Genomic DNA, 26243 nt, shown 5'->3' with positions numbered 1-26243 from the left:
GGAGCTTTACCTTCCCAGCGCTGGCACCCTGTGTGGTCTGGCTTGGGGCTGGGACCACTGGCTCCTGAGGTATCCCTCTTGATTTTTATCCATCACACGTGAATGTAGGACCACCTGTTCCACCACTGCCACCACCTTTCTGTGCCATACCATGTCTCCTCACCTGTTCACCTCGACTCCACCTCTTCCCCCCTCCTACCCATCTGGATGAATGTGGCTTCTTTAAATCCCTGGTTGCTGGACGTCCATACAGTTTGATTTTCTGGCAGTTCTGAGTGTTATTTGTTTTGAGGTTAGTTGTAATTCTTCTCGTGGTTCCGTGAGGAGGTGAAACGTATCTACCTACACCTCCATCTTGACTGGAAGTCCTTTTGACCATTTTGGATAATGCTGGTGTGAACATTTATATACCAGCTTTTGAGTGGGCATATGAATTAGATGGACTTTTGGGGTTCTGAACCCTCCGACACATTCACGAACATCGTGTATGTGTACCTTTCAGGTATGAAGGCACAGGTCACTCATCAGACTGTTGAAATCAGTCAAGAGCCTCTGCCTGGATAATTAGTCCAAGCTCCTTGTTGACCTTTGAGGCCTTGTTCAGTGCCACCTGCCTCCCTGCCTTTTCACACTTGCCTTCACGTCAGATAGACCTGGGGCTTGGGGAACTGTTCCACCACCCACTTCCGTACCTTATACTAGATACCCAGCTCTCTGAGCCTCTATCTGCTCATCGGCAAACAGGAGATAATGATATAACATCCTACCACATGTGTCACTCTTAATGATCATGGAGATAGCGTTTCTAAACTGCTGAGAGGAGCCTGGCTCTGGGACTCTTGGTGTGACACCTACATGACCTGGCCAAGGTGAACCCCCTCTGACCTCCAAAATGTCCCCTGCTTTTTTATTTCTGTACCTTCGCTTCTACTGTTCTCCCACCTGAAATTCCTTCCCTGATAAAAGTCCCTCTGATTCTGATGAAGGGCTTTCTACCCTTCAGGTCTGTTTCAAGCTCTGTCTGAGCTACTCGTCCCTTCTGATAATCCCTGTAACAGACATGTTCTCTTTCTGCTTCGCATTTCTGGAAAGTTCCTTCTCTTAAGGCACTACATTGATACCACTCGGTGAGCAATGATTTGGGCTTGGGTCTTCTCATTTGCCTTGGCCCTGTACCCACAGCACCCAGCAAAGCCCCTCAGCACTCCCATTTGCTTTCTTCCCAGGGCTCAGCAGCACAGGCATTGGTGCACCTGTTCGCCAGAAAGCATTTACAGAGCACCCAGGCCCAGGAGGAGGGCAGGATGGTAAATACGCTGGGCACTTAAAAAATGCCCCTCATGAAGCTTATGACCCAGTAGCTGTAACTGAGATGTCAACCTAAGTGTGATGAAGCATCATGGTGCTGAGTCCAGGTGGGGCGTAGAGGGGCTCTCAGGAGGGCAGGGTCAGCCCTTTCCTGCACTAAGGGGCTAGGAAGGTTTCCTAGGGGAGTCAATGTCAGTCTTGACAGAGGAATATGTGGTGCTACGTGGGCAGAGAGAGAGAATGAAAAAGCATGAACAAGGAAAACAGAAGACCCAGCGGCACACCAAGACACTCGGAGAAGGAGAAAAAAAAGAAGGGGAGAAAAAAAGGGAGCAAGGGAATAAGAACGAGCCTGCTGGCTAGAGTGGGGACATCCAAGGAGGGCTTCACTTTGTTGTTAGGTCGTAGAGACCCCAGATGTCACTTCTTGGCTGCAATGCGGGACTTGGCAGAGAAGGCAGAAAGGCTGACACACGCAGGAGGAAGTACGAGAACAGGATCTTGGCCTGGGGGAAGAAGGTGGGGAGGGGATTCAGAGCTTAGACTTCCTCCTAGAGGCCACTGGGCAGGAAGTGAGGGTGGAGGTAGAGAGATAAGTCTGACAGGAAGCGGAGGGAACAAAGGAGTTACACCTGATAGCAGTCAGGGAGGGTGAGTTCTCAGAGGAGGAGGTGGGAGGAAGAATAAACTGGCCTAAGGAGAGTGATGAAGGTTAGAAAGGGCCTCTGAGGAAGGGGAAGAGACAGACCAGGGACTCCTGGGCAAGGTGGGGTGCCTCCAGAGGATGGAGACAGTGAGAGGATCTGGGCCCTGATGAATCCGTTGGAGAGGTCCCCTGCAACTGGGGACTGCTTTTTCACTAGCAGTCCCCAGCTACCAGTGAACCAGCAAAGGCCAGTGGGAGTCCCACTAAAGATAGAGGATCAGCACGGAAACAGAGGGGAAGGGCAAGGGGGCCAGTGATAGATGGCCCTTAAAAAAGGAAAGTGATGATGTCTGGGCTGGGTAGGGAGGAACCACAGCCTTAATGGTGGAAAGTTTCGGGTCATCAGGATGATCCAAGAGCAGGCTTGGGAGGCAGGAGAGTTTGTGGGAGAGAAACACCTGGCCAGAGGGAAGATATTAGACCTTAACATTCTAGAGGTATGCCCACCAAAATGTAACACATGCTGGGTCTCAATAAACTGAAGATTGTGGAACCATCACCACAATTTAACTCTGGAACATTTCCATTACTCCCAGAAAAAATCCCATACCCATGCGGCCACTCTCCATCCATGCCGTGAGCCTCTGGCAACCATTCATCCACTTTCTGTCTCTACACATTTGCCTTTTCTGAACATTGCATATAAATCAAATCATACCATATGTGGTCTTTTATGTTTGGCTTCTTTTACTTAGCGCAGTGTTTTTCAGATCTATGCTCATTGCAGCATGTATCAGTAGTCCATTCCTTTGTACTGCAGAATATTAGTCCATTGTATGGCATACCTTATTTATCCATTCATTAGTTGATGGACATTTGAACTGTTCCCAGTTTTTGGTTACTAGGAATAATGCTGCTAAGAAGATTCACAGCTAAGTCTTTGGGTGGACATGTTTTTATTGTTCTTGAATATAGACTTAGGAGTGGAATTGCTGAGTTCAATGGTGATTCTATGTTTAACACTTCAACAGACTTTCAAATTGTGGTCCATCTTACATTCCCATTGTACCATTTTACATTCCTACAAACAACGTTGGAGTGTTCCCATTGCTCTACATCCTTGCCAACACTTGCTATTATCCACCTTTTATTATTATAGCCATTCCAGTGAGTGTGAAGTGGTACTTCACTGTGGTTTGGATTTGTACTTCCCTAATGATTAATGATTATCAGCTGTTAATCACCTTTTCATATACTTATCAATCATTGGCATAGCTTCTTTGGTGGAATGTTTATTCAAGTCTTTTGCTCATTTTTTTCTTTGGGTTGTTTGTCTTCCTATTATTGAGTTGTGAGAATTCTTTATATATTCCAGATAAAAGTCCTTTGTTAGATATATGATTTGAAAAGAACTTCTCCCAATCTGTGGCTTGGATTTTTATTTTCTTAATGACTTCTTTCAAAGAGAAAACATTTTTAATTTTAATGAAGCCTGATTCACTAATTTTCCCCTTTGAGGATCATGCTTTAGACATCAAATCTAAGAAGTCTTTGCCTAACCCAAGGTCATAAAGATTTTTCTCCTTCATCTAAAACTTTTATAGCAGAATTAAATTAGAAATTAATAGAAATAAAATATGCTAGAACCCCCCCACACAAATATATGAAAATTAAACATCCCATTTCTAAATAATCTATGGGTCAAAGAAGAGATAATAAGGGAAATTAGAAAATATTCGAACAGAATGATAATGAAAATATATTTCCATAAACATTTAAAAAGCAAAAAGTTATAGAGGGCATTTATTAAACACACTCCGTGTGTATGTTTTGCCCTCTCTTCTCCCAACTACTGACATATTTTTTCTGTTTTTCAGAGTCAAACTTTTCAAAAAGAATGTTCATATTCAAGTATCCACACTTTTGTTCACGTGTTCATTTCCTTACCCTACACTGCCCCGGGGCATGCAGCCTGGCTTGCAGACGCTTCGCTCCACTGGCACCGCACTTCCCGGAGGGTCCCAGGGACCTCCGTGCAGCCAAACCCAGCGGAAGTGCTCCTGCCTTCCTTTCACTTGCCCTCTAGGCCGCACAGATGCCTGCTTTCCTTCTGCTTCTCTGGTCTCTCTTCCTCACTCTCTGTCACGTTTGTGTCGCTCAAAGATCAGCCTTGGATCCTCTTCTCTCCTTCTGCATTCCCTCTTTTCAGAGAACCTCATTCATCCCACATCTTCAGCAAACACCCATACGCCAATGAGCATGTACGTGTACCAGCCCAGATCCCTCCTCTGCATTCCCAGCCCTCCTCCAGTATCTTCTCAGAGCTGTCCTCCAAGGCTTCTCACACTCAGTGTGTCCAAGTCCAAACTCATGATCTCACTGTCCCAGCCCAAGGCTTCCTCCAAAATTTCTTCTTTCCGTAAATGGTACCACCTCTCCAGCTGCAAGTGTGGAACCTAAGAGTCATCTGGGATACGACTCTTTTCTTTAAACCCCCACATCCTATCCATCATTACATCTTAATGATTTAACTGCAAACATTTCCCCAGTAGTTGACGTCCTCTCCATCTTCCCAGTCTCTCAAGGAGATTATGATCCACTTTCCCTGCATTCACACATACCCTCACCCAGCCCATTCTGCAGACCGGGGTGGGAGATGCTGGTCACACCACAATCACGTCCTGTCACTCTCCTGCTTCAATGGCTCTCAACATAAAGACAAAACTGTGATGTGATGTCATTGGCCCATTCCAATCTGGTGTCTCCCCACTTTCTCTCCTCTTCTCTGAACCACACTCCCCTTTCTCTGTGTTTCACACTTGTGGGCCCTTCCTCATATTTCCCATTTCCCCCTCGAAGCACGTGGCCTTTGCACACGTTATCGGCTCTGCCCAGAACTCATTCCCCTCCCCTTTTTGCCATGTTAATTCCTACTCATCCTTCATATCTCTCAAGCATCACTTCCCCAAGTATGGCTTCTCTAATCTCCCTGCTGAGGTCAAATGCCCCAGTTATTATCAACTCCCAAATCTCTTCTTAGTATCCATTGCAGCTACAGTTTTACCACTCACTTTGGGCTATTACCTGATTTGGTCGTGCTCCCCACCTAGACCATAAGCTCCCCGAGGGCAAGGACCATATCTGATTGAATCTATAAGGTGGGGCAAAAGGAAGTTTACAATTGTTTGTATGGAACATAATATAATAATAAGTACTAATATAAAAATGAGCTCTGTGTTTTGCATACTCACAACTGTAAACCTACTTGTGCCTCACCCAATACTGTTGTACTACACCCTTAGCACCCAGCACAAAGTTTGATGTTCGGTAGCCACTGAAAAGAACTCTTTTGAATGAATAACTGAGCGATGGTAAGGTTATCGAACATGAAAATAGGACTTGAAGTAGAGAAAATGACAGTGAAGGAAGACATACTGATGTCTTCAAAGAATAAAGAAAAGTGGCCAAAAAAGAGCGGAGGGTCCTACAGACACGGTGGACGCCCCCAGGGCACGGGGCCGCATCAAGGTGGGGGTGTGATAGGAGTTTGCAGGCTGGTGCGGACAAGAGAAAAACAGGCTCTCCCAGAGTCACCCCTCTGCCTGGGCCAGATTGGCTTCAGAATAAAGGGGATGTGCCCCTCATAATCAGTATCCAAAGGGGCTATGAGTTTTCCTAGAGGAAGCAGAAAAGCCATCTTGCATTAAAGGAAGTTGTCAGTCAGTGAAAACGGGGTAGACGATGCCACCTCTAAGCTGGCCTTTGAATCCCCGAAGATCTGCTGTGGCCCCACCCCCGAGGAAGGGGGCAGCTAACACAGAAAATCCTCCACTCCCGAAACTGCCGCATGGCATCTCAGCAGCTCCTTTGGATTCTTTCTCAAACACTCAACATCAGACTTTTGAGGCCTGAATTCCAACCCTTTCTGTGGAGACACGTACCTTGGTCCACCCAGGAAACTGGATGAAGGTGTCCTGGGGCAGGTCCGGGATCCCACTGGGAATGGAGAAGTTTCCCACGTAGAAGGCTGGGACTGTATAGTTCGATGAGCTGCGGGCACAGGCTTTCTTCCCAGAGCAGCGTCTGTCATTGTCATTGGCGTGCCAGCCCCCCAGGTGGTACACTGCGTTCTCGGTGTCCAGCGGGAACATCATCCAGTCCGTGAGGATGTTGGAGTTGAGGGTCAGGTTGGAAATCAGACCCTGCAACGGGGAAACGGGGCAATGAGCTGGGGCGGGGAGACAAAGGCTTTGAGTGTCTTTGTGTTCCAGCCCTGAATTCCTGGGAAGAGCAAACTGGGATACGAAACACCAGCAGCAGCAGACGAGACTCCAACAGTGTGTGAAGCGACACAGACCTTGGGAAGAATCACATCGCCCTGGGAAGAGGCGCGTCTCCCAAACCACAGGTTTCTCTCTCCCTTGCAGGCCAGGCTGTTCCCCCAAAAAGCCTCCGAGTTTTGCCTCTACAGAGAGGGGGTTGAGCCACTAGAGCTTTTAACCCCAAACCCCCGATTTCGGTGTTTGATTCAGAGTCATTGCTAGAATGGTGGACAAGACGGAACCTGAGGAACGCAAAAGGACATTCAGCTCCCTGGAGACGGAGGGAGGGGACAGACTCTGCTGCCCCTGACATAGACCCCAGACCAAGCAAGTCTTGATCTTAAGCTCTTCAGCAGCACTCACAAGGGTGATCCCACCCGAGTCCACCAACCTGCTGTAAGGACTGAATGAGATAAAATACCTGAGGACATTTTGATACAGTAGACCCCCTCCTCCATGGGGCATTTGTTCCGAGACCCCCAGTGGGTGCTTGAAACTGGGAGCAGCACTGACACACGCCGTGTTTGTCCCTATGCATAGGCGTGCATGCCTTGTCACTTGGAGGGAGCACTCTCTGGCTTCTCTTTGGCACATCCAAGTTGCCAGCTTCACTACTCTTGTGCTTTGGGGCCACTATTAAGTAACATGAGGGTGACTTGAGCACATGCACGATACTGTGACTGTTGATCTGACAACTGACACAGCACTGCGAGGAGATGCTGGACAAAGGGACGATTCACGTTCCGGGTGGGATGGAGTGGGACGGCATGAGATTCCATCACGGTGCTCAGACCGCATGCAATTTAAAACTGGAATTGTGTCTGGAGTTTTCCACAGAATATTTTCGGGCCATGGTTGACTGTGGGTAACTGAAGTTGTGGGGTGTGGAACTGTGGATAAGGGGGTTGCTGAATCCGTAAAGGCCCATCCAGAGTGGTGACAATGATGGTGAACCTCGGACGTGTATTCTGAAGTTGCTCTATTTGCCCAGCAAGGGCCGGGGGCAGGTGTCCATGGCACTGGCCACCACATTGTCCATGGCCTCGGCTCATGGCTCATCTAACTTCCCCTTCTTGGCCTTTTATATGGGAGAACACCTCCATTCCTAGTGAGAGCCCACATTTGTCTCGGGACATCTCTCACTACCAAGCTTCAACTGCCCCTTGAGTAATTCAATAAAAGTTCACAGGCAGCTGTGTGCCAGGCTCCCTGCTGGGTACTGGGGACCCAGAGACTGCATAAGCATCCCTCTCATTCCATGGTGAGAGCCAGGCAGGAAGGCCACTACTTACTGCCTGTAACAGGGACATTTCTACTCAGGGAGTGGCCCTAGTGTGGCCATTCCCTGAGGCTGTAATTGCTTCCCCTCTGAGCTGCCAGGCAGAGGGCCAGGAAATAGCTCAGACCCCCGCCCTGTGCTACACCAGGTGGTGCTGTCCTTCCCTCGGTGCAGCCTCCTGCTGTCGAGCTACCTCAACGTCTTTGCATCCCCCGAAGCACCACACAGAGCAACTCGCACAGAGTATGAGTTTAGCACATCTTTGTTGAGCAATGTTCTAAAAATACGTGTGAGGAAAACATATTTGGACTAGACACCTGGGCACAGAGTGACTGGCCGAGGCAGAGAAGCAGTGCACCAAGGCTTCGTACAGTTAAGGGTTTGTATGATCCATGGATCGTACGTACCCAGAAAACAGAGCAGACCCGATGCCAGGCTGGTGTTGTTGGCAAGGGAGTGCCTTCTGAGAGCTCGGTGGGTTTTATAAGCAAAGGCAGAGCACAGTGGAGTGGTTTTCTTCTTCTGTTTCTTTCTACAAAATGATTGAACTCAAACCCAAGGGAAGGGTTCTGTCTGCAAAGCTCGACTTTCTCATCAGCTGCAGAGGAAATAAGGTCTTCAAAATAACCCAACTTCTAGGTTGCAAAACAAATCAGGGTAGGTTCACTCATCAAATTAGACTACGTCTGTGTGCTTTTAAGAATTGCTTCTATGATAACAGGGCTGCAGGGGGAAAAAATGTATGTGTGAGCTCTTTAAAGTAGATTTACAAAAACTCCCTCGGATGGCTTAGGCACAGTCCTGACAACCTTTGAACTTCACTCCTAACAGTGAGGCTGGTCCTACCTTATAATCATTGATAAAATGGCCATAGTTCACACGGCCCATATTTTCCACCAGAAGGTCCAGCGTGGCTCCAGCTCTCCCCGTTATGTTCAGAGAGATCACATTGCTTCGGTCAAGGATTCCCTGGGGGACCTGTGGGTTCAACGTCAGAGCAGAATTACCTAAGGTGAGCGGATCAGCAGACAGGCAGTTCGCTCAGTTAAATTCAGCACTCGTTTTCCCTCCTTGAAGTGTCACCAGACTTGGGAGGAAATGTTTTGATGGCCCCTTTGTCCCAGTCATCGGCTTTTTTAAACAGGAAAGTCGCCAGACACAGCTCTGAGCAAGGAAAGGTCTAGACTGGTTTCCTCTGCTCGGGAAAGTTTTGCTTCATGTTTTAAAAAAAGTTTTGCCTCATGTTAAAAAAAAGTTTTACTTTTTAAAATTGATTTGAGAGAGAGAGAGAGAGAGGAAGGAAGAGAGAGAGAGAGAGAAACACTGATTTGTTATTCCATTTATGTACCCATTCATTGGGTGCTTCTTGTGTGGGCCCTGACCAGGGATGGGACTTGCAACCTTGGTGTAGAGGGACAACACTCCAACCCACTGAGCTACCTGCCCAGGGCTGCTTTGTGTCCATTTTTAATAGGGAGGGGATGGAAGCAAAACAATTCCAGGGGAGGATTCCTATTACAGGAACCTCTTCGTGCTCTCGTAGCATGAAAGGCAGCCATTAAGGGAAAAAAAAAAGCTTCTAAACAAAATGGTGAGCAGAGATAGAAATCAAATAAATGAGATAAAAATCAGAGAGTTAGGCGGAGTGTTCTCACCTCAGAATACCTGATACAATGCATTAACCATGGAAATTATGTAACAGAATGAGCAAAAACAATAGGCATTTTAGCAGCGACATATTCCTAATGTTTTCAAAGACGGGATGAAAAAATGTTACTGACTGTAATTCACTAACACAATTCCTAAGTTGAAATCCAAGAAATAATCGCCATCGGTATACACATAATGTCTTAGGAACTTGCTCCCACAGAAAATAAAGCTGTTGATGACAATATAATGGGGATGTTTTAATTTAAAATTTTCTGAACAAATTTTCTTAGGAAAACCTCTTCACGTGTTCTTGCCCATGAATATTGCAGAGAGGAACATATCTTTGTTATGAGGCAAAGTTCTTTGTGGATTTTTGCTCTAACTATCATGAACAACCCTTCAGAATATAACTTTCCTTAAGTGAATTGCCACTCTGGCATCTACAGAATGGATCCTTTCCTCAAGGAGCAAGGAAGACGAGGGTGACAGGCGGTGGTTAGTCACCGAGGATGGCCTTGGCCTGGGGAGACCAGAAAGGTTTCCGAGAAGGTAGGGCCGGGAGCAGGGCCCTCCAGGGGAAGAGGCGGGAGGGAGGGATTCGGGCAGAGGGAACGTGGGTGAGGCCACGTCAGCCCAGGTGGGGTCAGCTACGGGAAGAGGCAGAGCCTGAGGCTGAAGGGTGGGCTAAGGTCTCGAATGTCTATTCGGAAGGACTGGCGCGGCCAAGTGCAGACCACACCCCCGCAGCTGGCGCAAACACAGCCCCGAGACAGTCCTTACCCCATCCACGGAGATGTAGGCCCGGTCGTGGACGCCACCGAAGGGCGAGAAGAGGGGGGTTGGGCTGCTGCAGTCTTCGGGAAGCGTGGTTCGGTACAGCACAAACCCGAAATACTGGCCAGAAAAGGACGGAAGAAAAATTCGTCATTTTTGCTATTCACCTTAAGAGAACTCATTTGCCCCTGATCTGTGTGAAAGTGATATTTCTTTCTTTCTTTTTTTTTTAAGAGAGAGAGAGAGAAAAACATCAATGTGCGGTTGCTGGGGGCCATAGCCTGCAACCCAGGCATGTGCCCTGACTGGGAATCGAACCTGCGATGCTTTGGTTCGCAGCCCGAGCTCAATCCACTGAGCTACACCAGCCAGGGCTGAAAGTGATATTTCTAAAACTGTAAGGAATGGAAGGCTTCCCCCAGGCGCTGGGGAAAATTCAATCAGGGAGAAGGGAGCTTGGCTTCAGTTTTTAGGTCGTGGAATAACTTCCAGGGAGGCAAACTTCAAGGGACCGTGAAGGGACGTCTATCAAACATCCTTTTCCCGCCTGAGCCAATGGGACTCTGGAATGTGTTCAGTGATTTGCCCTGAATCACTAAGAGGGACCCTGTCGCATGTATTTCGTTACCTCGAAAAACAAAACAAAACACAGAAACAACCAAAAGAGACAAACAACAACAAAGCCGAGAGTGTTTGGTGGAACATTTTCCAGGTCCCTGGGCAATATCTGCTCTCACATGCAAAACAAGAGTCAATCAGAAACTGTTTCGAGTGCAGGAGTAGGGGAAATAGAGACAGCGAGAGACGAGAGATGGGGTGTAACCTGCTGCGAAGTCAGAAAATACTTTCAGGTGCTGGTATCCCTGCTCCGAAAGGGAGGCCCCAGACAGTCGGCCTCCTGCACACCCACAGCCTCAGGGAGTGACCTTTCTGCTCTGGACAGGCGCCAGGGTGAGCTGGGCCACATCCTGAGTCAGCGGAAAGAATCCCAATCGCAATCCTTTAGGGACCAGAGAGAGAAGTTCCTCACGTCCAGGGCCCAGAAAGCAGGGCAGTGCACCTCAGGTGAGTGGAAAGGGGGTTTGGGGGAGCTGAAAGAAATGCTAACCCTTGTTCCTGTGTTGCAGGAAAGGACTGGAGCCCCCACCGCTGAACACTCAAGCCCAGGACGCCTCCCTCCCTGACACCCACGTCTCTATTCATCTCTTGCTTTTAAGAGGAACCAGAATGGTAAGTGTTCACTCAGAGGCTGAGGGGAACTTTGTGAAAGGCCCCCAGAGGGGAGTGGAAGCTGTGATGCTCCCTGCAAAGGTGTAGCTCAGGCCTCCGAGGTTGGGGGGCTGGGGGACGTACCAGGGCTGCACCCCACTTCCTGCAGCTGTGCCCTCCATGGGTTTCGTTGGAAATAAACATTCTGTGGGCTTGCTCTAGACCCCAGAGAGCCGGGGCTCCGGGAGCCCCGCCCAATCCAGAGCATGGCCTTGGTCAAAGATCACAAAGCAGAGGGAGCCTGAGAAACAACGAAGACTCGAAGTGTCTGTATGTGAACTTGGAATTCATTTGCTTCCCGGGCTCCAGCTGCTCTAGTGTCCGTGTCCTCTCTCACGGGCTGCACGGCTGCGCCAGGTGGGAAGGCATGTTCTATTGTACAGATGAAGACACGCACACGCAGCCGGTGCATGCCCAGATTAGACAGGAAACTTGGCCCAGTATTAATGAGAAAGGTGGGGTGGAGGAGCTTAACTATTCATCTTATTTATGGCATACCAGATTTGTTGGAATAAAACAGTCTTGTAAAATTGTACGAGTGTAAAAATAGTCCCTTATAAAACATTCTCATAAAACTTGTAAAATGCTACAGGTGGAAGGATAGTAACTGGAGACAGAACGCACTAGACAAAGATTAGGTGTGCTAGTACTCTGTCACCTCACTGTTCAGACACTCTCCAGGAGGCAATCTCTGCAGAAAGTGGGAGCCCATTTAAAAACACGGGGCTGAGATCCCCACTGGGTAGTCAAACTTAACATGGTAACGAAGGGACAAGCTGACCTCGTGGGTACCCCAAGGACACATCACCCTTTGTCGTGTTTGTGCCAAAAAATGGTTTTGTCACTGAATCTGATCGGTGAGAGGCAGTCTACCAAATACCTGGCCTGACCTCTTGAGAAATGTTCATTGAGAGAGGGAGGGAGGGAGAGAGAGAGAGAGAGAGAGACACTTAGGAACAGTTTCAGATGAAAGGAGACTAAAGAGACATTATAACTAAATGGAATGCAGGATCCTAGACTGGAAACTGGATGGAAAGAGTTAAACTATAAAAGGACATCATTGGAATAACCGGGATACCTGACTATGGAATGTATCTTTGGTCATTGGATTGCGTTTCAATGTCAACTTTCTGAGGTGTGATCGTTATACTGTGGTCAAGTAGGATGAAGTCCTTCTTCTCGAAGGACCCAGGCTGTCACAGCTAGGAAGTGCCGTGATGGTGACAACCCACTCGAAGGGTGGAGAAAAAAAGCCAGCAGCGGATGACAGACACACACAGGAAGGTGAAGCCAGTGCAGCGACGGTCACACTGGGAGAACCTGGGGGGAAGCCACAGGCGTGCTGGCTGTCCTGCTCCTGAGGCTCCCTTAAATTTGAAGTTTCCCAACATAGAAAGTGGGGAAAGCTCTTAAGTGAAAGATAGGGCAGTGCCTGGGGATTCAACTCACACCCACACACCACCCAGTTCTGCTTGTTTCTGTTCTCTTCCAAAGCAGGCAAAAGAACCTCTACGGACCTCATGTAGTAAAAACACAGCCCTTAAACCTTTGAGCTAACTATGGACAAGTAATTAAATTGTCATTTTTTGAGTACGAAAATAGTGGTTTTCCACTGGTACCTAGTAACAAAGATTAGTTAGATCAGAAACGCACTCGATTTACAGCTAGTACACAATTATGTTGAAAACAGGTTGAGCTACAACTTCTGTGAGTGAGAATAAGAAGAAATGGGGGAAATACAGAAAAACAAACAAATAAACCTGGCCTAATGTGCAATATTTAAAGCTAAAGAGGGCCAGGAAATCCACCGTTAGATTACTGGGGGGGTCTGATTTGTCTGCTTACTATTTTGGTCCCTGTGCAAAGAAAGGACACTGCAAGGCAGGACAGAAAGCACATTTTTGCAGGTAGAAAAAAGTGTTACCTTTGAAGGCCTACCTGTTTCACCTGGATAAAGGTCAGGGGATAAAGGCTTTTTATTGGCCCCTTGGGACACAGAATGTTCAGTGATTCCTCCACTGTCTTTAACTGAAAAGAAACAAAAGCAGCTTTCATTCATTCCCTACGCACCCCTCTCTGGTCATCAGAGTCGAGCATGCCCCTTGCAAATGATCAAAGTTATTAGCAGATTTGGCCAACCCCCTAAATAAATCTAAATGGTTCAAATTCCACTCAGGGCTGCTCCCCAGTCACCTTGGATCATCTCTAGCAGTTCCCGGAAGGCTCTTAAAATAAATGCAACCCAAGGCTCGGAGGCAGCCTGCTTTGAAGCCTTCCCCAACACCCCACGGACAAGTACCAGTGACTGCGCTCTCTGCATCTGTCTGCAGCATAGCTTCCATGCCTGCATCATTTACCAGCTGCATCCCTTTGCCAGGCTGTCAGCTCCAACAGGGCTGGGTTTGTGCTGTGCGCAGCCCCCAGAGCCCAATACACAGTAGCCACTCAACACACACACACACACACACACACTCTCTGTCCAAACGATTGTGCATCCTGGCAACTCAGGATGCTTACTCTGTGCAACAACAACAGTAACAGCTGCCCAACACTGGCTGCTTAGCAAACTCCAAGGGAGACAGAGCTTTACACACAAACCTCCCTGAATCCTCGCAAGGACCCAGTGGGGAAGGCATGATGGTCCCCAAGTTAGGGACTCGGAGAAGCTCGCCTGAGCCATGGCACAGCCAGGATTTGCAGGTAGGTTTGGCTCTAAACCCAGGACTCTCCATGGCAGTGACATTGGTGAGGAATGGCATCAGCACTCTCCGTGGTTACCGTGCTGATGTGCGGCATCCAGATAAAAAATCTTAAGTGCAATTTTATCAGTTCAGCTGTTCACGTGGATGTCTTCCCACGTAGACAAACACAACTCATGGTAAAGGTTTTATCCTGTGTAACTAAGTTCCGTACACATTTAATTCAGTTATAGGCTGATTTGCTCTATGAAATTGCAAGGACTTAGTTTGCAACAAAAAGCCTTTTCTGCTCACACAATTTTCTTTTGCAGTAAACAGAATGTGCTTTTGATACCAAGCTAGATTTGTATTTAGCAATGTGGTATTAAACGTTTGTAGTTATTTCTGTTGTAGAAAAATAAAACCCTCACTGCTCTAACCCCGACAAACCCACTTTTCCTTAAGTAGCAAGAGCAGTGAAGAAGTCGGAGATGCTCCATGGACGAGTGTGATTCAAGTCTGATTAATCTAAAGAAAGATGCCTATCAGTCAGAGCAGCCAACCACGTTCTCTGTAGAGTGTAACACACGAATCTGACACTAGGTGGAAAAAGTTACAAGGACTCAACCAACCATAATATCAAAGGGCTTCATGAATGGAAAAAAATCATATGATCATGTTTGGCATTTTGCTTAAAGATAAAAACTTATGATGCTATTTTAGAATATCAAGATTCGTAAGAAATATGCAACGGCTCATGTCTTTTTTTTTTTTCTTGTGAGTTAACATATGTAGGAGTTAGGGATTATAAAAGGGGAAAACCTGAAGACAGATGATCAAAACAAAATGACTTTGGCTTACGTCACTCCTGACTATAAAATGTAACCTCTCTTCTAGAATAAAATACCTTTAGCTTTTATTTATGATTGATTTTTACCTTTCCCCCATGATGTCTCATTTACCATGTACATTACAGACCACAAAAACTAGCACACGATTTTGAGATGGGAGTGTATAATTTAGGGCAAAGACCTATTAAAATGCCTGGAACTTTTGAGAACCCCCTAAAATAAAGGCGGATTAGAAAAAAGAACCTTATCAGCCATAACATCAAGGTGGCATGTCATTCCCACAAAGGTTTCTGGGATTGCTTTGGATAACTGATAACTGACCCCAAATGACCTGAATTATCTAGAATACCTCCCGGCTCCCCAGGCCCCATTTGCTCACCTTGTCAACACACATACCCATGCTCTCACCTCCTGTGCCCCCGTGTTCCCAGAAACATCACCTTCCCCATCGGTCTTACGGAAAACAAATTCACAGAAAAATAACGAGCCGATGCCCCAGCGAAACACTTTCACTCCCAACAGCTAAATTCCATTTCCGCACTCTCAATGTTTCTGTCATTTTTTTTTCCTTACCTTTTTCAGAGCAACTTTTCCATATGCAAACTTGGGTGTAGACGGAGGGATGGGACCTTCTGGTATTTTTTCAAACTATACTCCGGAGTGGAAAAGGACAGAAAAGAAAAGCAGCCGTTAAGCCCTTGGAAACACATCTGTACAATTCGTCTTTCAAAAGGAGGGTCAGCGACGGAAACAATGGTGCCAGTGATGCTTTGGAAAGGCAGAGAACCAAAAGGCTTCCTTCCAAGACAGGATCTGGTTCAGTTTTTACTTCTAAGTGTGTGTCTGTGTATGTGTGTGTCTTAAGCTCCAGGAATCATTCAGGTAATTACAGAACAAAGACTTCATAATGGAGAGCAAAGAAGACAAGTAGAGAGAATGAGGCTGGCGTCAAGAAGACTAGAGTGGGGGGAAGAAAAGGAAAAAGGCTCAGAATCTTTGGGGAGGTAGCCTAGGGAAGGAAAAATATTATTTGTAGATTAAATCTTATTGGTAGATTAAAGTTTTGTATCAATGTTGAAATTGTCATGGTCATGTAAGAGCACATTCCTACCTATTCTTATGAGAGGTACGCTGAGGCATTTAGGGGTAAAGGGTCATGAGATACGCATCCCTTCAATCAATGGTTTAGAAAACACAAGGGGGGAGGTGAGGGGTAAATAATGAAGCAAATAGAGTGAAATGTTGACATGTGTGAATCCGGGTAAGGAATATACAAGTGTTCTTTGTACAATTTTTATTCTTGAAACTTTTATGTAAGTTGGAATTAAAAAAGTTAAAAAATAAAATAAAAATAAACCCTATTAAATGTGTACACACACACACAAATTAGCATCAGAAGATATGAGTGGAAGTCCTAGGTCTTAGAACAGTCTATGCCCATCTGGCATCTCCAAGTAGACTGCATTATGATCTTTCAGGATCCTTTCCTTCCTTCCTTCCTTCCTTCCTTCCTTCTTTCCTCCCTCCTTCCCCCCCCCCCCGGTCTTTTTTCCTTTTTAAAAGTAATTAATAAAAGAAGAGGATAAAAGAACTGGTAAAAGGAAACACAATAGTCTTCTGACTCAGTCTTTTCTTAGCTATATTCTTCAGAGGAAACCATTTAAAAATCATTCAGTGGAACCTATTTTTGCTTCTTTGGGTCTCTAAATAATACACATATCTGCGATGACTTTTTTGATTCACTTAAAATATTATCATTGATTTCTTCACTACCTTCAGCTAACTTTCTTCAGCCAACATTCAGCCAGTTTTGTCGTCTCATTTACTACTCACAAGAGCAAGAGCCCTCACTCACAGCTGTTATATTTCCCGAGACCGAGAGATTTGCTCAAGGTTGTAAAGAAAGCAAGGGCGGTGGGAGCTGGGCCTTTGGACCCCACGTCTGCTGCTGCTCCTACTGCTCTGTCTTACCGCCTTAATGGTCGTGACAACAACAGAAGGTGTTTCCTATTAATTCCAAAACATAATTCTAAAACCAAAAACATACTGTGAAACCTACTCTCTTCCAGTTTTTCTCGTAGACCTTCCCCTGAAACACATGTATACTCTAAGGGTAAGAGGCAATTTTGTAATTTGCTGTTGCCACTTATCAAAAGTACTTTTGGCATGACCAAATATTGACAATAAGTTTGTTTATTGCATATTATATTCAAATGGATATGACAGAATTTATATAACTATTTTTTCAATATTAGGAATTGAATTATTTCCAGTTTTTAATATAAAAATATTGTTGCACTGAACAACTTCATAGTTACAGCATTGTCCTGGCTTAAATTTTACTTTGAATAAAGCCCCAAGTAAAGGGTTGCTGTGTCAAATGATATGAGCATTTTTATATGATTTTTAAAATTTTTTTCACGATTTTTAAAAAGATTTTATTTATTTATTTTTTAGAGAGGGAAGGGAGGAGAAATAAAGAGAGAGAGAAACATCGATGTGCAGTTGCTGGGGGTCATGGCCTGCAACCCAGGCATGTGCCCTGACTGGGAATCGAACCTGTGACACTTTGGTTCGTAGCCCACACTCAATCCACTGAGCTACGCCAGCCAGGGCTTTATATGATTCTTAACATAGTGTATGCCAAAGTTCTTATCAAATGTATATACTTTTTTTTGGTTTTTTTGCCCAATTATCTAGTTGGATCTTGATTTTTAACCAGTGCTATGAACCCATTATAATATCAATATTAAGTCCCCATCTGTTCCATTTGCCACAATCTTCTCCATTTTCTTTTTAATAATTTTAGCTATTTTCATTTCTCATCATATAGCAAAATCCTAATCTCTTTTCAACTAATTTAGGTTTCAGAAAATAAATAGACAAATATACTTAAACACTATACTTCTAAACCTTTATTTCTCCATAATAACCTGTGCTTTGACCACAGTTTTCAGACTAATCATAAATATTGCTTCTTATCCTACTTCTTTAGCTAGACAAATTCAATAGAGGAAGTTGCTCTTTTCCCAATGGAATCTCAAAGATCTTTTCCCCAAGATCTCTAACGTTTTTGCTCCTTCATGTAACAAAGTCTTACTAAAAACATACTTTGCATCAGTTCCTATGCTTGGAACTGGGGATATTAGCAGCTTCTAACAGAGCGTGAGATACGTGTGTAAACAAGTTCATTAACCCACTGTGAGGAGTAGTGTACTCAAGATTTCCACACTGTCAGCTCGTGGCAGAAAGCAGAGTGTGACTAACTGCAGAAAGACGGATCAAAGACGACTCCCCAGAGAAGGTAACTGAGGTGTGTCCTTATTTTCTAGAAGGATAAAGGCAGCGGGAACAGCGTGTGCAGAAGCCAGGAGGTAGAAACAGCCCTGTCCCTTTCAGAGAGGTTTAGGTCCCTTCACTTTAAGGCCAGAGGGTCACCTACAAGGTGGGGAGAATTGAAAGATGAGGCTTGAGGAAAATAGGGGCCGAGTCATAGATGGCTTCCGGACCAGATCAGCATGTTAGAGAAATCACTCTGGAAGATAGACTCAGAAAGCCAAGTCTGTAAGAAATAAAGACTAGTGCCACAAGGGTGCCAGTGATGCTTCAAAAGGCTAACACTCGTTAAGTATATTCACTTTGTTGTCCTTAATTATCAGACATAAAACACTGCATTCCCACCGGCACCGTGGGCTGAAAGAGACAGCTTGTGTCTATCCACTGAGCTAGTGTCATTCCAGCTAAAGACCAAGAAAGCCCATCCATCGGCCTCTGTAGACTGGTCCTGAGGCAAATTTCCAACTTCATTAAGCTTCCAAACTATTGAAAATCACGGTGGCATTCTTGCACCTGCAGTCCCCACCCCCATACCTCTCGCTCCCATAACCACCTCAAGGAATCCCAAGGTCAACTCCACGATCAAGGTCCTCCAGCTATCATGTGATTAATTTCGGCAGAATAGCCCATCTCCCAAAAGCCAGCTAGATTCTTCTCTTTGATGGAAACCTCTTTAAAACGTGGGCCTGGAATCCATGCTAAAGCATGCACAAATAAACTCACCCCTGCCCCTCTTCAGGCACTGGCAGGGCGGAGGAAGAGGGTGCTGCCCTAGAGTCTGACAGTTCATGTTCGAGGTCAAAGTGTTAACCATGTCTGGCTGAGTTTACCCACACCAAAGAGAATACCTTAGAAACTGCAAATGTCATGAGTTCTGTCATGCTTGGAGAGGCATGCAAAGGGGCGCCTGGAGCTCTCACCACTGAGCACAGGCTTGTGCAGCCTGGTGGGAAATCGTCATCCCTGGGAGTTCATGCCAGCAAAAGATAATGTCCATCACCACTCAGCTGACTCTAGAGGTGGAGCAAAGGAGGGACCCCTTCCGCTCTGTAAGTCCTCGGTGAAGGAGAGCGGCTGGTAGAGCTCTAGAAGGGGGTATTTGTGATCCCCCTGTTTCTCTTGAGGCAAGCAAATAGTTTGAATACTATTTAGCACACCAGCTAACTGGCCGTCTGCAAAGTCTTACAAGAAAGAGCCAACTGTTAAAGTAGTTCATTTCTCTCTTCCAAATTTAAAATATCAAAAGAGACGGGGGAAAGGATGACTAGAGGTTAAGCTACATCTATCGTAAGGCATTGAATTACATTCATGTCTGAAGGATCAGCGTCCTTCATGGGTTCATCTTGCTGTGTCCCCTGCGCATAAGCTTGGGGATCCCCAGGTTAGTCTTTTGCTTGACCTAAGACCCTTTTTGCTCAGCTCTCCATGTTCAGTGTCAACATGCCCTGCATTTTAGCCTCCACTTTCACTGCTGGCCCCAGAATCTGAGCCTGTCCTAGTGACTTCTTCCTGGAGCTTCTCACCCTTAAGTGAGGCACTTGCTGCAGCGGCACCTCCACCTGGATGTCACCGGAGGCATCTTGGGCTGAACAAGCCCAGAACTGAATTTGCTTCCCCCTCTCCATCCCCAGCCTGTGCCTTCTCTGCAACCCTCTATCTAAGTTGCTGACCCCAATACCCACCCAGTTATCCAACGAAGGCTGAAACCTGGACAAATCAACAACTCTTCATTCTTTCTCATCGGCATGAAGTCAATTGCCAAACCCTACTGATTTTACTTCCTAAATCCTTTAAGACCCATTGCTTCCTCTCCACTCCCCGCTGCCCTGCTATCACGTCATTCCCAGGTTACTAGAGCAGCTTCCTAACTCATCTTCTGAATCCAGAAGTGCCCCAGAGCAAGGTCCTACCAGTGTGTTCACGCGATTATAGGTTTTTAAAAAATCTGCAAAAACAATAAAATGTAACCACAAGGGGCTAAGAGCCTTGTCTCCTTCTGCACCAGCTTCCCGGAGTCACACACCCTCTTCCAATCAGGAGGCTTTAGAGTGACTACAGGCATCTTTGGATTCAACCACAGGTGAGTGGAGCAGGGGGTTTATTTAGTTAGGGTATAGAGTGCATATCCATGGTACACTGGCACTTCCAAGAGTAGGTAAATTATCGCCAACTGATTGTTCCCAACACTCAATATGCTAACTCACTTGCAACACGATCACGCTCTAAGGCGTACTTCAGCCTCAGAAGTACGTGAAATGTACGGGGTCAGAACCTGTCCGCAGAAATTTCTTCCAAATATTACAGCTCGAGTAGGAAAGAACTTGAGAGATTTCCCCCAATTTTGATAATAATCCTAAATATGTATACAGTCATACCTTGGTACTTGTCAGCTTCAGAACTTGTCAAACCTTGTACTCGGTGCATTTTGATGAGAAAAGAATGTTTCAGCACTTGGTGCTTGCTTGGGACTCGTCACACTTGCCAGAGCTTATATGAGTCATACCGCCCCGCAAGAGAAAAATGCTTCGTACTCTCTGGTTCTGGCACTTGTCATGAGTTCCAGAACGAATGAATGGTGAGCACCAACGTACCACTGTGTATCATCATCGGTAACAAAATGCGAAGCTTTCTGTTTTTGTGAACTATCAATACTAAAAAATACATTTCAATCAGCCACGCTAAAGAGAAAGAGTTCCACTTTCTCTAGAGGAGAAGATCGCCAACGTGGTTGTCATGAGAAGAGAGACAATGGAACAGCACGCAGGCAATTATAAGGAAAGAAGGATGGCAGTTACTAACAGTTCCAAACAGTTAATAAACCCAAACTATGTTATTAAGTTTTGTGATGAATTTAATCCTTTAAATCTGTGTAACAGTAAGAATTTTTTTTTACTCATTTAAATGTGCATTCACTTTCGTTGCCTCATTCCATACCCTTTCTGAATGCACCCCAAGCATTTATGAAATGCCCTATGTCACTTTCTTCAAGCTCCTTCACGTGGCGTATTTAACAGCATAGGTGCTCTCGGTGAAATGGGAGATAATGCCACCTGTGTGTTAAGGAGAGAGGACGGCAGTGGCGGCTCGCTTTAGACAAGGAGAAGAGACCCAGGTGCAAAAGAGAGCTGGAGATAGTGAAAGGTCCAGCTGAGACTGGAAGTACAAAACCCTGTTCCAGCCAGTCCACACTGACATCCCCAATTCTCCTGCCTGGTTCCAGTGTGGGGTGTGTGATGGTCAGAGCGGCTTGGGCTGGTGGTTTGTAGAGCAGGGATCCTTAGACAGCAGCACGGAGGGAAGTGGAGGGGGTGGGGAAGGACTCTAACAACCATCAATCGTAAGAACGAGGGAAGGTCAAGGAAAGTATGAGTTACTGGGTAGAAAGAATTAGCTAAAAATATAGAATAAAAATGTGAGGTTACGATAAGGCCATGTAAATATTTGTTTTACAATCCAATTTGGATTTTTTTTCCTATGTAAGGCATAAGAAAAGCTCACTATTTCAGAAAGAAAACTATTCTAAAAATAAACCTGCCAGCAACACTACGGCTAGGTGTATACCCAAAGGAATTGAAAGCAGGGCTTGAGCAGATACTCGTGGCCCGATGTTCCATGCAGCCTTATTCAAAATAGCCAAATGATGGACACCCATGTGTCCCTCAAGAGGTGAATGAGAGAAATAAACAAAATGTGGTACATCCAGATGATGGAATATTATGCAGCCATAGAAAGAAATGAAATTCTGATACATGCCATAACATGGATGAACCTTACAGACGTTACGCTAAGTGAAGTAAGTCAGACACAAAAGGAAAATTTGTATGGTTCCACTTATGGGAAACATCTGGAGTAGGCGGATTCACAGAGACAGGAAGTGGCCTAGAGGTTGCCGGCGCCTGAGAGCAGGGGAAAGTGGGGACTTCTTGCCTCGTAGTTAGAGGTTCTCTCTGGGGCGATGAAAATTTTGGGAATAGCAGTGATGATTACACATCATAAATGTAATGAATGCCACCGATTTGTGCACCCCTGAGTACCACTGTAAGCGATATTAAAAAGCAGAATATTGGGGAGTAAACATATTAAGAAGTGGACAAGAACTATTTTAAGAAATCTTTTTTTTTTAAAGTATTTTTTTTTTAGAGATTTTATTTATTTATATTTTTTTAGAGAGGGAAGGGAGGGAGAGAGAGAGAGAGAGGGAGGGAGAGAGAGAGAGAGAGAGAGAGAGAGAGGGAGAGAGAGAGAGAGAGAGAGAGAGAGAGAGAGAGAGAGAGAGAGAGAAACATCAATGTGCGGTTGCTGGGGGTTATGGCCTGCAACCCAGGAATGTACCCTGGCTGGGAATCGAACCTGGGACACTTTGGTTCCCAGCCCGTGCTCAATCCACTGAGCTACGCCAGCCAGGGCTATTTTAAGAAATCTTAAAACGAAAAGGACATCAGAGAAGACTTGAATAGATTAAAAAAGCATTTTCTTGGCTAAGACTCCATCTTGTACATATCACCCCTAAGCTGATGCAAAACTAATCAAACATCAACAGGTATCTTGCAGGGTTTTTTTTTTTTCTGAAGTTGATAAAATAATACCAAAGTTTGTATGGAAAAATAAACTTGCAGGAATAGCCAGGGAAATTCTGAAAGACTAAAGATGGAAGACTAGTCCTACCAGATAATAAAACACAGGAACAGCAACGATTAAACCAGTTTAGTGTAGGAAAAGGAGAAGGGGAAATCAACGCAAAAGCAAGTTCAAAAAGAGACCCAAATACTTAAAAAGTTAAGTAGGTCACGAAATGGGAACATCCAATCAGTGGCAAAGTGATGGATAAGTTAGTGACAGGTTCTGGGGTAACCAGCTCGTCACTGAAGAGGTGAATAAAGTTAAATCCCTACCTCACTCTTAACAACAACAGTTACAAAAGTTCCGTGCACCTCAACATTTACATGTCAAATATGAAATCTAAGATCTAACGCACTCCACGAGAATCTATTCATTCTAGGAGACTGGGGAAGCAAGCAGCCAGGAGAGAGGCTGAATACGACCAGTTCCCATTACCTTCACAAGCCAGGACCCCTCTCACCCAAGTCGCTGCAAAAGCCTTCGGATCGGTTTTCCTTCCCTGCCCTGGGGCTGCCTCCCAGGGCCTGGTCTCAACACCGTTGCAACCTGAGTCATCAGCAGTTCTGCTCAGCTCAGTTCTACAACGAGTTCCCGTTTCTTTCAGAGTAAAAGCCAGTCAGTCTTACAACGGCCCCTGAGGCCCCAGGGGTCATCAGTTCACCGTTATCTCTCTGACGTCATCTCCTACTACTCTTTCCCCTCACTTACTGAGCTCCAGCCACAGCGGCCTCCTCACCAGTCCTTAAAAATGCCGTGCGCTTTCCCAGGCTGCACGCTGCAAGGACGGCTCTGGCCCTGGATATCCCACGTGGCTTTTCAGCACCTCAAAATCTTTGTCACAGCTTCGCCCGATCCTCAAGGAGGACTATATACTGGGTCGGCAGAAGAAACACCTGCTTGGGTGTGGTCGGTAGAGTGATAATATGGGTGTAATAATTTATAGTAGTAATTTGAACATTTCACCTAAAATGTCATGTGGTGTGCTTGAGTGTGATATTGTTACGTTACAGAATGACATGCTTATGATTTTGTAATGAAAGCTTTTGTAATAAAAGGGCGTTATTTGTGCTGGACCCTGTCTATATAATACCAAGCATATCGAAGGAACGTACTAAATATTTGCTGAATTATTTGTGAATAAACAGACAATGTGGGTAACGTCAAATAATGTCTAAAGCAATTATAATAACGCCTTATAGGTTTTTTCCCCCCAGAGGGAAGTAGAATGCATTCAGAAATCTAAATCCAAGAGAACAAAAATGCATGACACAGTATCACGTATGTCAAGAGGGACGTTCTGGTTGTATGAAAGAAGTCAAGATATTGATGAATTTGAAATTATTGTAAGTTAAAACGGAATGTTCAAGTTTTTTTGAGGGCCGGACATCTGGGAGGACGTACTGTGTGAACGTATTTATATAAAGTGAAAAAAAAAGTGAAACTAACCTATGGTGATAGAGGTCAGGACGGTGGTTAACCCGAGGGGTGGAAGAAGGTTAATGACTAGAGGGAGTTTGGGAGGCGTCGGGGGTGCCGTGTGTGGGTTACAGGGGTGTATTCACTTTGCATAAAATTTTCTGAGCCATACACTTAGGAGCTGTGCTTTTTTGGGGGGGTGGGGAGTACATATTTTATACCTCAGTAGGTAACCAGAAATGAGGTAAAAATATAGTGAATAACTTCTAAACTGGGGATAAAAGGAGAAATAAGGAAAAAATACCCCTCAAACAATCCAAAAGAAAGTAATAAAGCGAAGACAAAACAGAAAAGGTGAACAAATCGATTATTATAAAATAAGATGGTTGAAACTAATTGATGTGTATCCAGAATTATGATGAATGAGATTGAATAAATACAGCAGTTAAAAGACAAAAATGTTCAAACTGGATTTTTTTTTTAAAAATCGACCTACAGGGGACACATTTATATATATGTTGAAATTAAAGCACTGTGAAAGAGAATTTAAAAAATTTTTAAAGTGACAGAACTACAAAGAGAAATACATAAACAACTCTGTCAACAAGTAATAGAATAAACTGACAAAAAATTAGGAAGGAAGGATAACAAAAACATCAACAGCCCCATTGATAAGCTTAATCTAATGAACACATATACAGATTATATACAGCAAGAACACATGGAGTATTTGTTCACAGCGGTATATGCCGGGTTCTAAGATTAGGTTTAGTGAATTTTAGGGGGTCGGTATCATACAGACCACATTCTCTAAACAGATGCAAATATGTTAGAAACCAACAAACTAGACACATGCTTAAGTTCAAAAACTGAAAAACCCACTTCTGAATATTTCAAGGGGCAAAGAGAAATCAAAATAAGCATGTTTAGAAGCAAACTATCATCCATAATTACATATTAAAACTTAGCAGATGGAGCTACAGCAATGTGAAGGAAATGTGTGACCTTGAGCGTTTATATTCAAAAAGGAGAAGGCCGGGTTAGAAAGCTAAGCTCCAAATAAAGGAAGGAAATAACAGAGAAGGGAACAGATAGCTCTAGGGAGAACAGACCTCCGAGACAGGGCTGGGGCATCCTCACGCCCAGTCCTGCAGCAGTCAAACCCGTAACAAAAACACCATGAGCAACATTGTAACCATACGTTTGAGAGTTTAATGAAATAGACACATTCTTAGATAAGTCTAGGTCATATTTTTCGATACATGGAATGTATTTTAGTATACAGATTTTAACACTTACCGTTAAGTTGAGACTAGAACATACTTAAAAAAAAAAAAAAGTCCATACCGCCCATACCATTTATAGGCAGAAAGACCTGTGTTTCTTTAACTTCAAAACTCAGGTGACTGAGCAGAAAAACTGTGGGTTGTTTTTTTTTTTTTTAACCCACAGCAGAGACAGGAAACCCCACCTGAGTGCTGTGGATGCCTGAAAAGGTCACAGCATCAGCAGGACGAAGCAGTTCAGGTGGCAGGCCAGAAGGAACGGCAAGCACTGCCCCAGGCGGGAGAATGACAGCTCACGTTTGCACCCTGCTCCTGAGGCCCACGGATGTTCTCCCCTGCACTTCAGCTCTTTGTACGAACACACAGTGTCTCACCTTCAGTATCAATAATAGTAATGGCTACCACTCCCTGGACAACGTGATGCCTTACAGCACAGCCAGGGCTGCTGGTCCAGTTTTACAAATGGATAGACTAGTGGAGTACCTTGTTCATGGGCTCAGTCTTCACCAGCCGGAGACCAAGGCTCAAGGCCAAGTCTCTCTGATGCCTCTTTTCAGCTGTCCCTTGAAACCCAGAGGCTCTAGGAAGTCGTCCACACAGCACAGGGAGTCCAAGGCAGGCTCTGTCCAAGACCAGCCCGCCACAGCCCACACAGAGCACCCACCTTCCGAATAACATCTCGCACAGCGAAATACTTCTCGGTGAGGTCTCCCGCCTCGCTCAGGGGGGCGTCATAGTCGTAGCTGGTGGGCTGTGCTTGGTAGGGCATGTTGGCCCCTGGAAGACAAAAACCGTGCCACGAGTTACC

General features: G+C 45.2%; 1 protein-coding gene across 3 annotated transcripts in view; it reads right to left on the bottom strand.

Annotated features, from left to right (window-relative positions):
- Positions 1–26243, bottom strand: part of GLB1 (galactosidase beta 1) — a 76649-nt gene that overhangs the window by 12912 nt on the left and 37494 nt on the right. For all 3 annotated transcript variants that reach the window (XM_028518641.2, XM_036030552.1, XM_036030553.1), the window contains exons 10-15: positions 26100–26212; positions 15351–15425; positions 13187–13276; positions 9986–10099; positions 8402–8533; positions 5896–6156 (exon numbers count right to left, since the gene is read on the bottom strand). In XM_028518641.2, the coding sequence (XP_028374442.1) occupies positions 5896–6156; positions 8402–8533; positions 9986–10099; positions 13187–13276; positions 15351–15425; positions 26100–26212 (785 nt within the window). The remainder of the gene's footprint in view (positions 1–5895; positions 6157–8401; positions 8534–9985; positions 10100–13186; positions 13277–15350; positions 15426–26099; positions 26213–26243) is intronic.

The sequence above is a fragment of the Phyllostomus discolor genome, chromosome 7, assembly GCF_004126475.2.
Source record: "Phyllostomus discolor isolate MPI-MPIP mPhyDis1 chromosome 7, mPhyDis1.pri.v3, whole genome shotgun sequence".
In the NCBI taxonomy this organism is placed as follows: domain Eukaryota; kingdom Metazoa; phylum Chordata; class Mammalia; order Chiroptera; family Phyllostomidae; genus Phyllostomus; species Phyllostomus discolor.
The sequence above is the reverse complement of the archived record's forward strand: the minus strand, read 5'-3'. Positions and strand labels throughout refer to the sequence as shown.